This window comes from Plectropomus leopardus, chromosome 1 (assembly GCF_026936395.1).
Source record: "Plectropomus leopardus strain MGB_pleo_1.0 chromosome 1, ASM2693639v1, whole genome shotgun sequence".
In the NCBI taxonomy this organism is placed as follows: domain Eukaryota; kingdom Metazoa; phylum Chordata; class Actinopteri; order Perciformes; family Serranidae; genus Plectropomus; species Plectropomus leopardus.
In genome coordinates, this window is record NC_142176.1 from 19568815 (window position 1) to 19583516 (window position 14702).

Consider the following 14702-nt stretch of genomic DNA (forward strand, 5'->3'; position numbering starts at 1 on the left):
TAGGATGAAACACTTGGTGAATAATACTATAATGTACATTTGACTATGGTCTTACTGAAGCTTTTTATTTCAACAAATAAGGGGCCATAGTTTTATATTTTCAATATATTGTATGTGTAAATTAACCATACTTTGTTGTTTTACACTGTCCTGTTAAGAGTTTGACAGCTAATTCATTAAGTGATACAATCTGTTGCACAAACTGAAAGATCACCATAACTGTTTATTATCTTGAACTGAGGTGTACAATTTTGTCAAATGACTGTATTTTATCCAGCAGCAAGCGATCGGGAAAACACAATCTATACATTTTGTGCAAAAGATGATGCAGTATTGTCTCAAAGAAACACTTGGCACACAGAAAACAAAATGATACTGCAAAGAAGAGTTTGTATTGATATCTAGATTTTGTATAAAGTAAAACCACAACATGGCAAAACCTGTTATCTCACTGGATGCAAATTAAGCCTTTTTCAATAAAAAGTGGCAATAAGTAAACACCAGTTTGCCATGGCCAGTTTGCCAGCTAGAAAAAAAACACGACATTACATGGATAAAAAGCAACCTGGATAGTACAGCAATTACACCAAACAGGTAATTTGTGGGGGAAAATATGCCATGACATGTTTTTCAAATTAATACCAAATAGTACCTGTCATGTGCCAAATATAATGATGTGAAATCAATGCAAATTCAGAGGTTTTCATGATACAACACTTTGACTTTAACAGACAATATTAATCAGACAACAAAAAGACAGTGGTGATATCAGCTCTTATCAGCTTAGGGCTTTGCTAGTTTTTCCAATAAAACCTTGAAATAAACTGAACATATTTACCAAATCCAGCAGTTGCTTCAATAAAATACTTTGAAGAAAACTATGATGAAACATGCTTGCCAACATAGGAGCAAAAGTCTGCAACCTTATCAGGGCTGGAAATTAAGTTTTTTTTGTCTACCTTCCTTCCTATAGCTGGTGGAACAAATGAAATCTACCAGCCACTCAATAGATGACCATTGTTTTTTTTTGGCTGGCGAGTGAAGCAAATCTAGCAGCCACTTGCATATTTTACCAGCATTTGGCTGGTGACTGATGCTAATTTACGACCCTGATCGTGATCGACAAAACAAGCTTATCAACAAAACTGTTATATAGAACAAATTAAAAATCACGATCAATAATGATCAACTCATGAAAGTTGCATACACTTTGTGTATGAAAAGTAGACCAAAATCAAAATGCCTGTTAAACTGTTTAAAAGCTAATCTATGATTTCAGAAGTCCAGTGCACTGAAAGTAACCTCAAGCTCCCATTTAAGCATCTTCAGGACTTTCGGCTGTCATGATATCGTAAAAATGTCACACCTAATTTTTTTTTTTTAAAAGAACCTAGCACCTTAATTTATTTTGACATCAAAGTCAGTGCAGAGCGGCTTCAGTGTGGCTCCAAAATGGCCAGTTCCTGTAGTCCTGTACCTGACGTCTTTTAGGGCAGAGCATTTTCCTCAGTTAAGAAAACTCAAAAAATCTTTAATGATACATATGAAATTATAATGTTTGAAGATAGGTAAACGACTGACAAGTTATGAAACCAACCAGAATCAAGAGTAAGAAAGTAACAAAAGTATTGGCAAATCTTGACAAAAGTGTAAAGACTGAGCAGTCTGGCTTCTCTGGTTAAAAGGTAGTAATATTTGGGGACAGCTGCAGCTGGAAGTCGTGAAAATAAAATGTATTCCACAAAAATTCGATCGAAGGCTTGTAGATTATGATTACATGAGACTGGCAGTGGGGATGGATTATTTCCAAATGGACTCACAGACTTGCCCAAGATTTTGTGCAAAGCTTTGTCATGAGTCAGAGAACAGCTGATCAACTGTCCATGCCAATTGGCAAAAAAGGACAATGTGTGGATGCATGAGCGTACATGGTTGCAGCCATTACATGCTTGTTTTAAGATGTTTGGGAGTATTCTGAGAGTCAAGTCAAACTCAAAATGATGAAATTTAAATTACTTTTTACACCTTATCCCCCATCAACAGCTGCACTGAGCATATCCAACAGGCTGTTAGCTCAAACCTACCAGGCTGCAGAACCAGTGGCTTGTCATTGATAAGAGGTTCTGTGCTTTGAAAACAGCAGGTCAAGAAAGCTCACCAATTATTATTATTTTTTATATATATAATTGTATTACCAAACATTCTTGCTCATTTGTAATGTAATCAAACACTCTTTGAAAATGTAAGTATGAACATTTTAGGATGTCCTTGGTTGGTGATTTTGCTAGTGTAACTCCATTATGTAATCCAAGGATTACAGTTATCAAACACTGGGTTCAGCAGAGATTCCTTTTGTGCTGCTCTCCTTCACCTCATGTCCTTCAAACCTCTAAGTCATGCTGGTTAAAGAGGCCTAATATTCGGAAGGAAATGCTCTTCTGCACGCTGGAGTGGAGGTGCTGCAAATGTCCTGTTGTGGAGGTTCAAGTTTTGAGAGCATTGTTATGGCAGGTTATGCTGGCCCTGTGCGGCTTCTTGGTGCCCTGGTGGCAGGTCCTGGTGTGTCTGGGGGAGACCGTGCTGTGCCAGGTCCTGCTGCTGCTGCTGCTGCTGTTGTTGTTGTTGTTGTTGTTGATGATGTTCCTGAGGTATATATTGAGGATCTTGGGGTGCAGGTTGATGTTCTTGTGCTTGAGCCTCTTGTTCAGGATGCAACTGGTTGTCGATTTCATGCATCTCTGGAATAGCATTTCCTTCGACTGTAACAAAGAAGCAGTTTTACACTGTCAGAGGTCAGCCAGTAAAATCTATTCTCTCTCTATATCTATATATATATATATCTATATATATATATATATATATATATATATATATATATATATAAAAAGCATTAACAGACAAAATGGTGCAATTAATGCTTACCGTGAACCTCCGGCGGAGTTTCTGCTTTCTGTGATTTCAGCCGTTCCATATGCTCAACTGCCTGTAACGAGTTTCAAATGTTTTTGGTTTTTTTATATTTGGAAACTGCACACACTACTGCGGTTATTCACAGTAATTTGATAACTTCAATAAAACATCATAGCTCAAGAAAATATATTTTTAGCTAAGTCAGAAGATGTTGTCAGTAAGGGCCTTGACACACCAAGGCCACTGTCGGCTGTAAGCGTCTGCCAACCTAGTTATTGTGCTGTGTGCTGCTCCATTGGCCCTGGTTATTTTTCAACGGCTCATTATTTTGAATCAGTGTCTGTGAATAAATTTGCTGTTCATTGGCAGTTCAGCTTAGTGTATGAGAAGAGAAACTGAAGTTAAGGAAAGCAAAGAAATGCCAGTTAAAGAGGGTGTAAAATTCAAACAAACCTGATGAGGTAAATTTGTCTTATTTTATCCATTGAGTTTTTCTGCTTTCCCTTTTGAATAATGAATACAAATCACAGCTGCCGTTATATGGAGAGTTGGCTGAAGTCTTGTTTTTGGCTGAGACACAAGCGAAGTGAGGTGACAACAGTCAGCCTTTGTTGCTACTAGTCCTTAGATGTCTGTTTGACCCTTTAGATTCCAAACACTGATTTGGTGTCAGCACTGTTTTCGAGCAGGTTTCGATGTGAAAAGTCAATATTGTCAGGGTAAACCTACTGTGGCAAAATGTAACTGCAACTCAAATATTCCAGCACTGCACCGCCCCTCACCTGCTGCAGCTCTATTTTCTGTGCATTAAGCTGCTCCTGCTGTCTCTCCAGTTCGTCTCTCTGTTTCTGGAGGTCAAAAGCCTTCTCGTTGAGGTCCTGTTCCTGCTGAGCAAGATGCTCCTCAAACTCCCTCATCTCCTCATCTGTGTACGCCTGGTTCTGCTCCAGGGTCTGAGGAGCACAGAGTGGATGTGGCACCATTTATTACAGTCCTACTTCTTCTAACAAAATGGCTTTTGGATTACAATACTCTTAATAATGTCAATTCAATGAATATATTGTGTCTCACCTCCCAACTATCTGGCTCCAAAAATTCTTTTTTTTTAGTAGCAACCAGGAACTCATCTAAAGAGACCAGCCTGTCTTTGTTAGAGTCCACCTATGAGGACGAAAAGACAAACAGATAACAGATTGGGGACTCTATTTATATCCATATGCTAGAAAAAAGAGCTTTGTGATGACAGGGTCCTTAGTCTAACTTATTGTACCTCATTCATAACATGCTCTCTCATACGTAGCCTCTCTTCCTCCATCTCCACCATATCATCCTCTTCGTTGGTGGGATCATAGATTTTCTCCAGCTTAAATCACAAAGACCAACAGTCAGTGCAAAGACCATTTGCAAATAATATGAAACAGTACGAATTTTCAGATGCCATGGCTTTACCTCTTTGGTAAACAATGCCTCCAGTTCTTGTTCATCAAAAAAGCCATCTCCATTGGTATCTACATTATTAAAAACAATAAAAAAGACTGGTGAACAAAAACACTGTTATCTGTTATATACTGTATATTAGATGATATTATAATTACAATTATATCACATTATACAGTACAAATGACAGCATGATATAAATGGACGTCATCCCTCAGTTGCTGGTTAGTTAGGGTCTTACCATGCAGGTTGAAAAAGGTCTTAGGATCAAAATCCTCAGGGTCCAAGCCATCAGCTTCCTCCCACACCTCCTTTAGCTGATTCTGGCTTCCCTGCAATATGGAAGAAATATTAAATTTAAATGACAGCTGAAGAAAAAATATGGCTGCAGCTAACAATTATTTTCATTTTAGTTTAATCTGATTATTTTATTTATTTTATCAATATTACTTAGTTTAGTCTATAAAACCCCAAACTCTTTATTTATTATCATAAATTGACAAAAAAAAGCAGTAAATTCTCACATTTAAGAAGCTGGAACCATCAAATTTTTGACATTTTGCTGAAATTATTGAAATGATTAGTCATTATGAGAATAGTTGGTGTTTCATTTTCTTTGGTTAAATAGATAAATTGTTGCTAATAAATACCACCAAATTTCAGCATCCTGATAGATAGTTTACATGTAAATGCTGAAAAAGCCCTCTATAGAAATCCAAACCCAACCATGCACAGAAGATAACATGTCTTTTTCTTCTTTGCAAAAACTAAACAATTAAAATCTGGACTAAAATTTGCTACCTTAACTGTTGTGTTGACTAAAACAAAACATCATAATATAAAACTCATGTTTATGTGTGCACTTGAAACAGACTAACCGGGTGGTTGACTTTAGGGTGGTCTGCATGCTTCTTCCTCATCTCCTCATAGTGCTCCTCCTCTTTCTTTCTTTCGTCCTCATCCAGTGTCTTTAGATGCTCCCGTCTGTCGTGCTCTTTCATCATTTCATACTTCTTAAACTCTTCGTGCCGCTCTTTGTCGTAGTTCTCCAGATCTTTAGTGGCCTTGATACACAGGTAAAAATTACAACAGTTAAAAATCCACCTTGCTTTAAATTAATAGTTAATATAGTGGAATACTGTACTTTATTAAAAAAAAATAATAAAAAAATCTCTTGACAGTTTGAGCTATCAGTGAAAAGCAGGTCACAGGAGGCTCCCAAAATGACACTGCTCCTCTCTACACATGCAGCTGCCCTCCTTTCCTTCCTGGATGTTAAAAAAAGTATAGCTGTCTACAACTAAACATAAGGTCATTCTTTAGTTATTATTGGTGGCTTAAAAATACAGCAGTTGTATTTTAACTTCTCTGCTGTGCCATGATACAACATTTCTATAGTGTCTACTAAACATTTTCCCAATTACTTCAGTCAGTGAAGTCAGAGGCAATTTAAATTAGCGGAGCGGTGTTAACATTTTGTATGGCATGAATTAGCAATGAGAGTTACCGATTTTATGAGCCGATCTAAGTCATCCACTTCAAATGTATGCGGGTTCATGTGGTTCAAGTACTCAAACTGTTTGAGCAGAGCCTGGTGGTCCACTGCTATGTCTGTTCAGGGGATAATCAGTTACGTAAATAAAAACATAAACAGAGACATAACAGAATATTCCTCGTCATTTATTAACCTCTAACATTATAGTATAGTATTTAAACATAGTATTTTCTTTCAGTTTAAAACAAAATAAAATGCAACTTTCGTCACACAACATACCATTCCCTCCTTCAAGATCTTGCTTGGCCTTTATCAGCGTTCGGAGTCGGTTCACTTCCTGCCTCTTCAACTCGTCCAGTTTTGTTCTGACATGATGGCTGACAAAGTCCAGCTCTTTGGCCAACTTACCTTGCTGTATTGTACATGAATAAGTTAATGTTAATTTCTCTTATTTTACTTTGGGGAGATTAATTAAACACTTCACTAACTGTACTGTGTAAACTTTCGGTCCACTAGCAGAGGACCAAATTTGAAAAAAAAAAAAAAAAGAGGAACAAAATCTATTGGTAAACTGGTAGTATATCTCAACAAATTCATGATTTACCTAGATGTATCACACCGCTGAACACGTAAAAGCCCATAATTTAGTATTCAGAGTTATGATTTAAGAGTCGGTGAGAGGAGGTGAAGACATGAAAACATCCTACCATGTTGATAAGACTAAACAAAAGACAAGCAGGATACCTTGATGTCTTCCATGTCTGTGTTGTGGAGCTTCTCTCTGAAATGCTGATCTTTCTCTAGAAAATCAATGACTTCCCTGAGGTAGCGGTCATAGTGGAGTCCAGTGTCCTGTAAAATGTAGCAAATCAAATGTCACTTAAAATGTTATTTCTATATTACACATAAAACACCAAGTGAACCTACAAAAAATCATCTTTTTTGTTTATTATGTTTTGTTATCAGCACTTCTTTAAGTTAAGTCTGATGTACTGGTGATTGTGTAGGTGAGCAACAGAATATTTTGTTTTCACGGCTGCTGTCCAGTATGACAGATTGTCTGTCCAGGTGTTTCTGTGTAGAGATGACAGGTTTTGCCGTGAATGTCTAAACTGTTATTACTGCCTTCTGCGAATTGCCATATGCGGCAGCTGTTCTGTGGTTAAATATCACTTATTTATTCTCCAATAAAAAAGTTGCACTTGTATGCATTTTTACCTCAAAACAGAATCTACAAATTTATTTGTGCTAAGCCAAAATGTCAATATTTACCATGGACCAACCCTTCCTAAGGCAGAACCCAGTGATTCGAATCTGTGGCTGCACAAAGCTTCGACATGTGTACCATGGCTGTTGCACTGATGATGAAATGGATTTGTGAGATCATGAGTTCTGAGTGGAGTTTCTGATTTAGGTAATTTAATTGTAGCACAAAGAGACACCAGGCAATCTTTCAATAGTGCAGGTGCTGTTACTGAGCTCTGTCTTGTTTACTGCCTATGAAACAGCTGATAACAGCGACACAACATCAGGGTTGCTGATTATTTTTCTGAACATTTGAGTCATTTAGTGTATAACATGATAAAAAGGCCCATCCTAAATTACCACAACCTAAATATACTGTTAAATCTACTTACATAATAATACATGTTATAACAAAATTAAACATAGATGGGTGGTTTAAATCATTCTTTGGCAAATACCTTTCTCTACATTTCATTAAACTTGCATTCTGACAAAATATGATACACATCTTCTTCACAATTATCATCACAGGTTGCAGATCCTCTGGTTTCTATCCAGCCCTTTTTATCTTCCAACGACTTCCATAATCACAAATAGCCTGTAGGCACGTTCGATTTTCATGTAACAGCCACTTTTCCGGTTTAAGCTCTTGTTTAAATTCTACATATATTTCACATGATGTCATACTTCTGAGCTCAGTTTGCCTATTTTGCATGAACTGGTTTTTCAGCCTAAGCTGGACAGTTTTCTTTCTTAATTTTCAATAAGAGTATATTTCATCCAGGCAAGGAGGCCTTCACAAGATGGAATATACCATTTGTGCCTTTAGGGGGATGAAAGGGGTGTTGGAGAGCTTCCACTATTTTTTTAAATACAAATTTCAGTCTTTCAACTCATATATTCTAAAACTTTTAATTTAGTTATATCAATAATTAGATTTTTTTAAGGGGGAGACAACATCAAACTTTTCATTTCAGGCTTTTGATGGCCTCCCCTCTTATCCTGGGTAATCTGCCCCGCTGCCCCTCCACTGTGATGCCCCTGATTAAGGTGTGTGTGCATCAGGTGTGCTCTTACCACACTAGCTGGAGGCTCCTCTGGTTTTTTCTCTGGCTCTTTGACTTTTGTCTTATCCATACTGATGGGCACAGCCTCTAAACACAGCAGCTGGACCAGTAGCAGAGTCCAGCCGGTGAGAAGGGCCCGGCTCCAACACATCTGGAAATGGGAACAATTAAGGTCAGAATAGTTGCATTTTACAGTATTAAATATATTGCACAGTGTGTGAAGATAAACGGTTAATGTGTCAAAGGATACACACGGGTCATTGTGTAGTCAGCTTCCTGATTTAGCGTTATCCTTGTTAAAAAGCTCGTGTAGCCTGCATAGTTTACACATTATTCGCTCCTGGCATCCAGAAGAAGCTCTTAGCTTTAGCACTGCCACTGACAGATTAGGCTAATGAGAATCAACCACTTAAGCTAACTCATGTATGCTATCAGTCTGAGCAGCGCAGCTTACCTTACAAAGTAATGACACCAATGTTAAAAGCTAAACTAAAGAGCGAGATAAATATGTGTCACTGGTATTACTCACTTTATTGTGAGTCCTGGACCTCATCTGCTCTGTTTTCCTCTCGTCGGTTCCTCTCAGCTGGAGTTGTGTCGGCAGCTAGCTCGCTAGTCAGCAGCTTACGTTGTGTGTATGTGGCAGCGCTCACCGCATTGGTCAGTTCAGCTGTCCGTCAAACAGACTAGCATGTTGCGTTGCATTGAATAGTACGTGGCGAGGTGACGAAGGAGCAGGTGGGCGGTGACTTCGAAGATGCTGTGCTACTTCTTGTTTCTGATCGATCGATTGCAGCTAATATTAACCCTTACAAAGTATTCATCTTTTTTTTTTTTTTTTTACCTCCACAGTATGAATCCCATCAGGACAAGTGTCTGTACCAAAATTTGAACCATAGATCTATTTGGGATCTATAAATGGTCTATCTGACAATAGATGGGTGATTAATTCTTAATTTACCCTTCGAAACCAGAGCAAAAGAGAGAAGGTACAAGTTAAAAGAAAATTACTTGAAATTTAGCATTTAAAAAAAAAAAGGAAAAACGGTGACGACTGCAAAAAAACCCAAAACCGGTTAAAAATATTTTAAAAAAATGTATAGATAAAATAATAATAATAACAATTCTAGCTTGTATATTTGTGTGTGTGTGTGTGTTTGTGTATGTGTGTGTATAACATATTACATTTTCTCTCTCTCTTGCATTCTTTATTAAAACTAATTTTTAGGTAATTTTTGACACCTTTTCTAATTTCTTGCAGTTTGTGGGAAATCTTTACATTCAACCAACCCTTTAAATAATTTACTAAAACTAAAATAGTAATACCACAGTGTGGAAGTATTACATTATACTGTAGGTTCAAAATGCAATTTGAATAGAAGTACATGAGTATAACTAAAAATATTCTTGAAATATTGAAAGTAAAAGTACAGGTATTAAGGTATTATTGGCCCCTTTCTGTAGCCTTTTATTGTACATTATACAAGAAAAGAATTATTTTTAATGCATGAATGTGTTTGCAGCATTTAGATGTTGCCGCTGGTAAAGATGTAGCTAATTGTAACTCATTCAGATAATGTTATTTAATCAATAACACTGCATTATATGTCATATCTTACGTTGTATGTAAAAATTAGTCTGCAAAGCAGCTTGTTACAGTAGCTGTCAGATAAATGTTATATATAAATAAAAAACAAAGGAGCATAAAATAGAATAAAAGCACCTCAGAATTGCACTTTTCTAAGGATAGTGCTTGAGTAACGTTGAGTACTAACTTTTTTTTTTTTTCTCAACTCAGAAAGCAGCGGTCTGTGATTAATGGGTCCAGGTGCACCTCTCGCCCCAGCCTTTGCTCGCTGCACTCAAGGGGAGATCTTACATGGACCCTGGTAGCTGTACTTAAAAATGGTTGCCCTCCTCTCGACGCTCTCTGCAGCCCTCAGACTGAGGAGACCAGCGCCTCTGTGAGGTTCCTGAAGACACTCAGAGAAATGGTAACTACTGTAAGTAATCAGAAACAAATCAGTACTTTTCTGTGTACCTTTTATAAATGCTTAAATTTGATCACTTCACACTTCAACACTGATGTCTCGTGCAGATGTAAGCACACATCTCTCCAACAGAGGGTGCTATCATGCTATATTGGCTGAGTGCCATTATTCCAGTCTGTTCATAGTCATAGAAGTGGAAGCCTGGGAAACTTGTCAGATATGCTCAGTGACAAAGGACATGATGAGTGCATGATCAAACCCAATTAGAGGCTACGGTCATTGCCTTCCCTTGCACACTCTATTTATTGATTTTTATTACTAATGCTAAAAATTGCAGATTTAAAAACAATTTAAACTGTGTTCATATTATACTCCAAACGCCCTCTTCTTTCAACAGCCACCTGGACCAGTGTAGACAGAAGGCATAAATTAGTTGCTCAGGATTGGTAAAATATTGGCTTTCAGCTGGAACTATGAGTGCTCAAATAAAAACCCCAAAAAAGACCATTTATGAGCCTTGGGAGGTACAGCAAGACAATGAATCAAATTTTTTTTTTTCTGGAGCAGTTTTCGTAAGACTAAATATAACACCCCTGCCCTGTAGATGTCAGTGTAATAGTTCAGTGATCTGGAAGGCAATTAATCATTGTCTTGGATCATATCTAACATAGAAAATGAAAGAAAGAGCAGCTGGGGAAGATCAGCACTTCTTTTTAATCAACAACTATATAATGATTAAATGCACCGCATAATGAACCAGAGACTACTGTCTAAATATTACCCGACAGAGTGTGTAGTTAATATTACAGGCACTTTGAGACACCTGTACACACTCATTTATATACATCACGCTGCTGAGATTAAGGGAGAACTTGAAAAGATGCATTTCTCAATAGATGTTATTGATTTCCTATGTGGGCATCTGCCAGACACATTAGGACCCAAACTATTCTGAGCTGAAAGTCAGAAAAGAACAAGAGAGAATCTTTATTACATTTTCTGCTCAGCACCTTTAGTAAGCTGTGATTCAGCAGGAGGAGTCTCTCTGAGGAGAAGACAATAACATTGAGTCACCTTGCTGCATTGTGAGCCTCTGGCAGCCGAGAGGCAGGAATCAGCAGCAGCAGCAGCAGCGGCAGCAGCAGCAGCAGCAGAGACCATGCTGCAGAGCTGCACTGGACTGCGCATCAAGTATGTGTGTATTTGTGTGTGAATTAGTATGTTTAAGTGTGTGTGTGTGTGTATGTTTGTGTTGTGGGAATGATGATTAATCATATCAAGGTCAAACAACAGCAATTGAGCGGGGGCAGCGGATGATTACACTGCAGTATGTATGGTGTATCAGCGACCACGTGCTGCAATTTTCAGACTCGTTGAGAAAAACACGACAAGTGCACCAATTACATTAAACTTAAGTACAGCAATATCAATAATACAGTGGAATTATTTATTAATCAAGACGATATTTATGCCTGTTGCAGATCTTTGACAGTCTCTGCTTGATATTGCAGAACACCGATTCCCCAAAATGCAGTTTCTTCTTTAGATCTGTTGCAATTGAGTGGTGCTCTTATCATCCTGTGACAAATGTATAAAAGCATTTTATGATTCAAGCAGAGGGTACACATAAGTGTAAATTAAAGGAAATATACCAACATACATAACAGGAGTCTCGGTGTAGTGTTGGCCCACTATGAGTTGCCAAAAGAGATTTTACGCTGCTTGGCATAGACTGATGATGATGGAGGGCACTGTCTAACACGTCTCCCTTAGGTTTCCAGCTGGGAGTAGATCTGGTGATTGTAAAGGCTAAAGTCATCAGTGCCCGCTTGTGCCTCATATAGAAGCATGTGCATTTTTTAATGTTTATATACAATACATTTTCCCATTTCATTTCTTATCTATCTGTAGATCTCATCAACCTGATAATTTCTTATTAGCCTTTGTGTCCAATATGATCAGAGACCCCACATGTAGGGTTAGAAACATAGCGGAGAAAATTCTTTTCTTCTTTGACTTATCTGTCAAGCAGATACGACTAGAACTGAATTGGTTTCTGCACAGCAGCTGCACTATAATGTTTTTTTTTTTTTTTGAGGAAATGTTTTATCTCTCACTGTCTTTGAAGAACAGTGCCTTAAACCACTGGAGAGTGTTTCAACAAAGCTTCCCCAAAAGGGAATCACAGATCAAATATTTATAATGTTGACAGATGCTCTCTGTTCACTGATGTGCACACCATTCAGGAGTATTTTCCTTTCACAAAGGTATATAAAGATGACTGTAATCTACACCTCATAGGAAACACAAGGGAAAGGCGTTTAATTGGGATGCCTTTTGCACCTCGCATGTTACATCATATTAATGATAACGCAGTTATATAAGAGAGCACAGCATGATGAAGTGAACTTCCTTTAGGTGTTCAATGCTCAGCAAAATAACTCCTGTGCCAACACTGCTGTGACTTTGAACATTGCCTGCCCTCACATAGCTCAAGTGAAATTTATAGGCAGCATTGGTAAATTGGGCAGGTCTGTTTGATGCGGTGTAAGCGTTATTTTAATGTGTCATGGTCAGGAAGGCTCTCTGTCCGCAAGGCGTGACTGCAGTGAAGGTGATGTGAGGCTGACAAACTTCATCTGAAGCCTCCATGCATGGACATAGTCATTTACACATGCAGCCATGGTTCACTTTAAGCACACACACACACACACACACACACACACACACACACACACACACAGAGTTTTACAGAGACCTTGTAGCACTCAAGTGCTTTTTATTTCTTTCTCTCAAGGTAATACACATAATTGAAAAATGTATGCCAAGTCACCCCCTCCGCCCCAAACACAGATTTGTCTTACAGTCTGTTTCCAGACTCTGAGTCTGAACTGTGGTTGTGCATTTTTCCATTCTTGCAGTACCATGTACATTGCGGCACATATAGGGTATATAAAATTCACAGAAGGATTTTTAAAGGTTTATTGCTAAGGCAAGATGTCTGAATCAAATGGAAAATAAATACCTTGAATATTTTGTTAATTCTACAATATCTACACCTTTAGATTAAGCTGTGAGTAGTTTCAGGTAAATTACATCAGTAGAGAAGGGTGTGTTGAAATGTTTATTTTTTGTATGTGTGTTGTGACTACACACACACACACACACACACACACACACACACACACGTATTGATATGTGTGTGTACTATACTGTATATATATACTGTGTCTTTATAGAGAGAGTATGTATGTATGTATGTATGTATGTATGTAGATGAAGTCTAGTGTGTAAGAGTTACGGGGATGTAGTGGCATCTGGTGGGGAGGATTGCTGATTGCATGAAACTTCTCCCGGTTAGAATTCCCTCAGTCTTCGTTGTTCAGATTTTTACATGGAGCTCAATTATCTGCAGAAGTTTCTTTGTTAAAAAAAAAAAAAAAAGCTGACCTGGTGATTAAAACTGGTAAAAATGCTGAAAAAACTGATAACAGTTTTATGTAAAAAAAAATAAATAAATAAATTAAAAAAAAAAAAAAAAAAAAAGAAGAAAAAATGCAGTATTTTTCTAAAGCTTTCGTCAAGGAGGGGCAGTAAACTACCAGAGCCAGTATTTGGTTTGACTGTTAAGGGCTGCAGTGCAACGGTTCATTTTAAGGTAACAAAAACACAACAGTTTGTATTTTCAGGTGATAATACAGTTAAGTAAAAATATTTATTATATTCCATGTCTGCCAATATATCCCCTCAAATCTTACACACTGGACCTGCCACATGTCTATCTTATAATGAGCCTGTTATACAATATTTCTTTAAGGATGCTGGAGTTCTCGTTTTCTCCCATCTCTCTCACACACCATAGAAGCTTAGAAAGAGAAAATTGGGCCTAATTCTGTAATTAAGATATTTCTGTAATCATTTAACCCTTTGAAACCTGGACAGACATCACCTTTCTTGTGCTGCATTAACTTTTCACAAGTATTTACACTTTTGAACCCTGAGAAAATTGGTTTGCTTCATCGTGGAAACATGTATGTGCAATTTGGACTATGTGCAATTTCTTAGTGTAATTTGATACAGCCAGTGCTGTTTTATAGCATCTGAGTCCAGGACAAATATTTCCCTACAGAGATGAGAAAGCCTAGTAGTAGAAAAGTAATAAAGTAGTAGATTAGGAAAATTATTTTAAAAATTTAGAGAAAAAATGATATCCAGAAACCTATATTTAAGTTTATCATAATCATATATTTAAAATTATGTCACAGAATTACTATTTCAAGGCGTTTTTTGAAGTAATGTCCACGGTTATTTTTATTTGTTTACTTTCAGATTGTTTTTTTTAATTGGTAATTTTTTATTTATTTATTTACGAATTTCTTTGAAATCATTGTTTTATTTCTTGTTAAGTTGCCTTCTTCCTATGTTTCTGAAAGAAATCAAGCCAATTTGCTTAGTTTTTTTAAGGGGTTAATATCCTTAAAAGGACTTCTATTTTTGCCATTGGAGTTAGTTTTAATATTGCTACGTTTTCTTTTTTTAATGTGTGTCAAACATCAT

At 37.2% G+C, this 14702-nt stretch overlaps 2 protein-coding genes across 3 annotated transcripts in view; one reads left to right on the forward strand and one right to left on the reverse strand.

Moving 5' to 3' along the window:
• Positions 1–203: 203 nt before the first annotated feature.
• nucb2a (nucleobindin 2a) lies at positions 204–8824 on the reverse strand. Its single transcript, XM_042483686.2, has 13 exons — positions 8684–8824; positions 8165–8305; positions 6587–6694; positions 6122–6254; positions 5855–5958; positions 5226–5411; positions 4589–4679; positions 4360–4418; positions 4181–4273; positions 3982–4071; positions 3693–3863; positions 2923–2983; positions 204–2759 (listed from the first exon to the last, which is right to left on the reverse strand). Exons 1-13 carry the CDS (start codon positions 8705–8707, stop codon positions 2503–2505), a joined length of 1518 nt encoding a protein of 505 aa, XP_042339620.2. The 5' UTR covers positions 8708–8824; the 3' UTR covers positions 204–2502.
• Positions 8187–14702, forward strand: part of plekha7b (pleckstrin homology domain containing A7b) — a 96092-nt gene continuing 89576 nt past the window's right edge. For both annotated transcript variants that reach the window (XM_088077215.1, XM_088077206.1), the window contains exons 1-2: positions 8187–8326; positions 9953–10157. The gene's annotated coding sequence lies outside the window, so the exon portion shown is untranslated. The remainder of the gene's footprint in view (positions 8327–9952; positions 10158–14702) is intronic.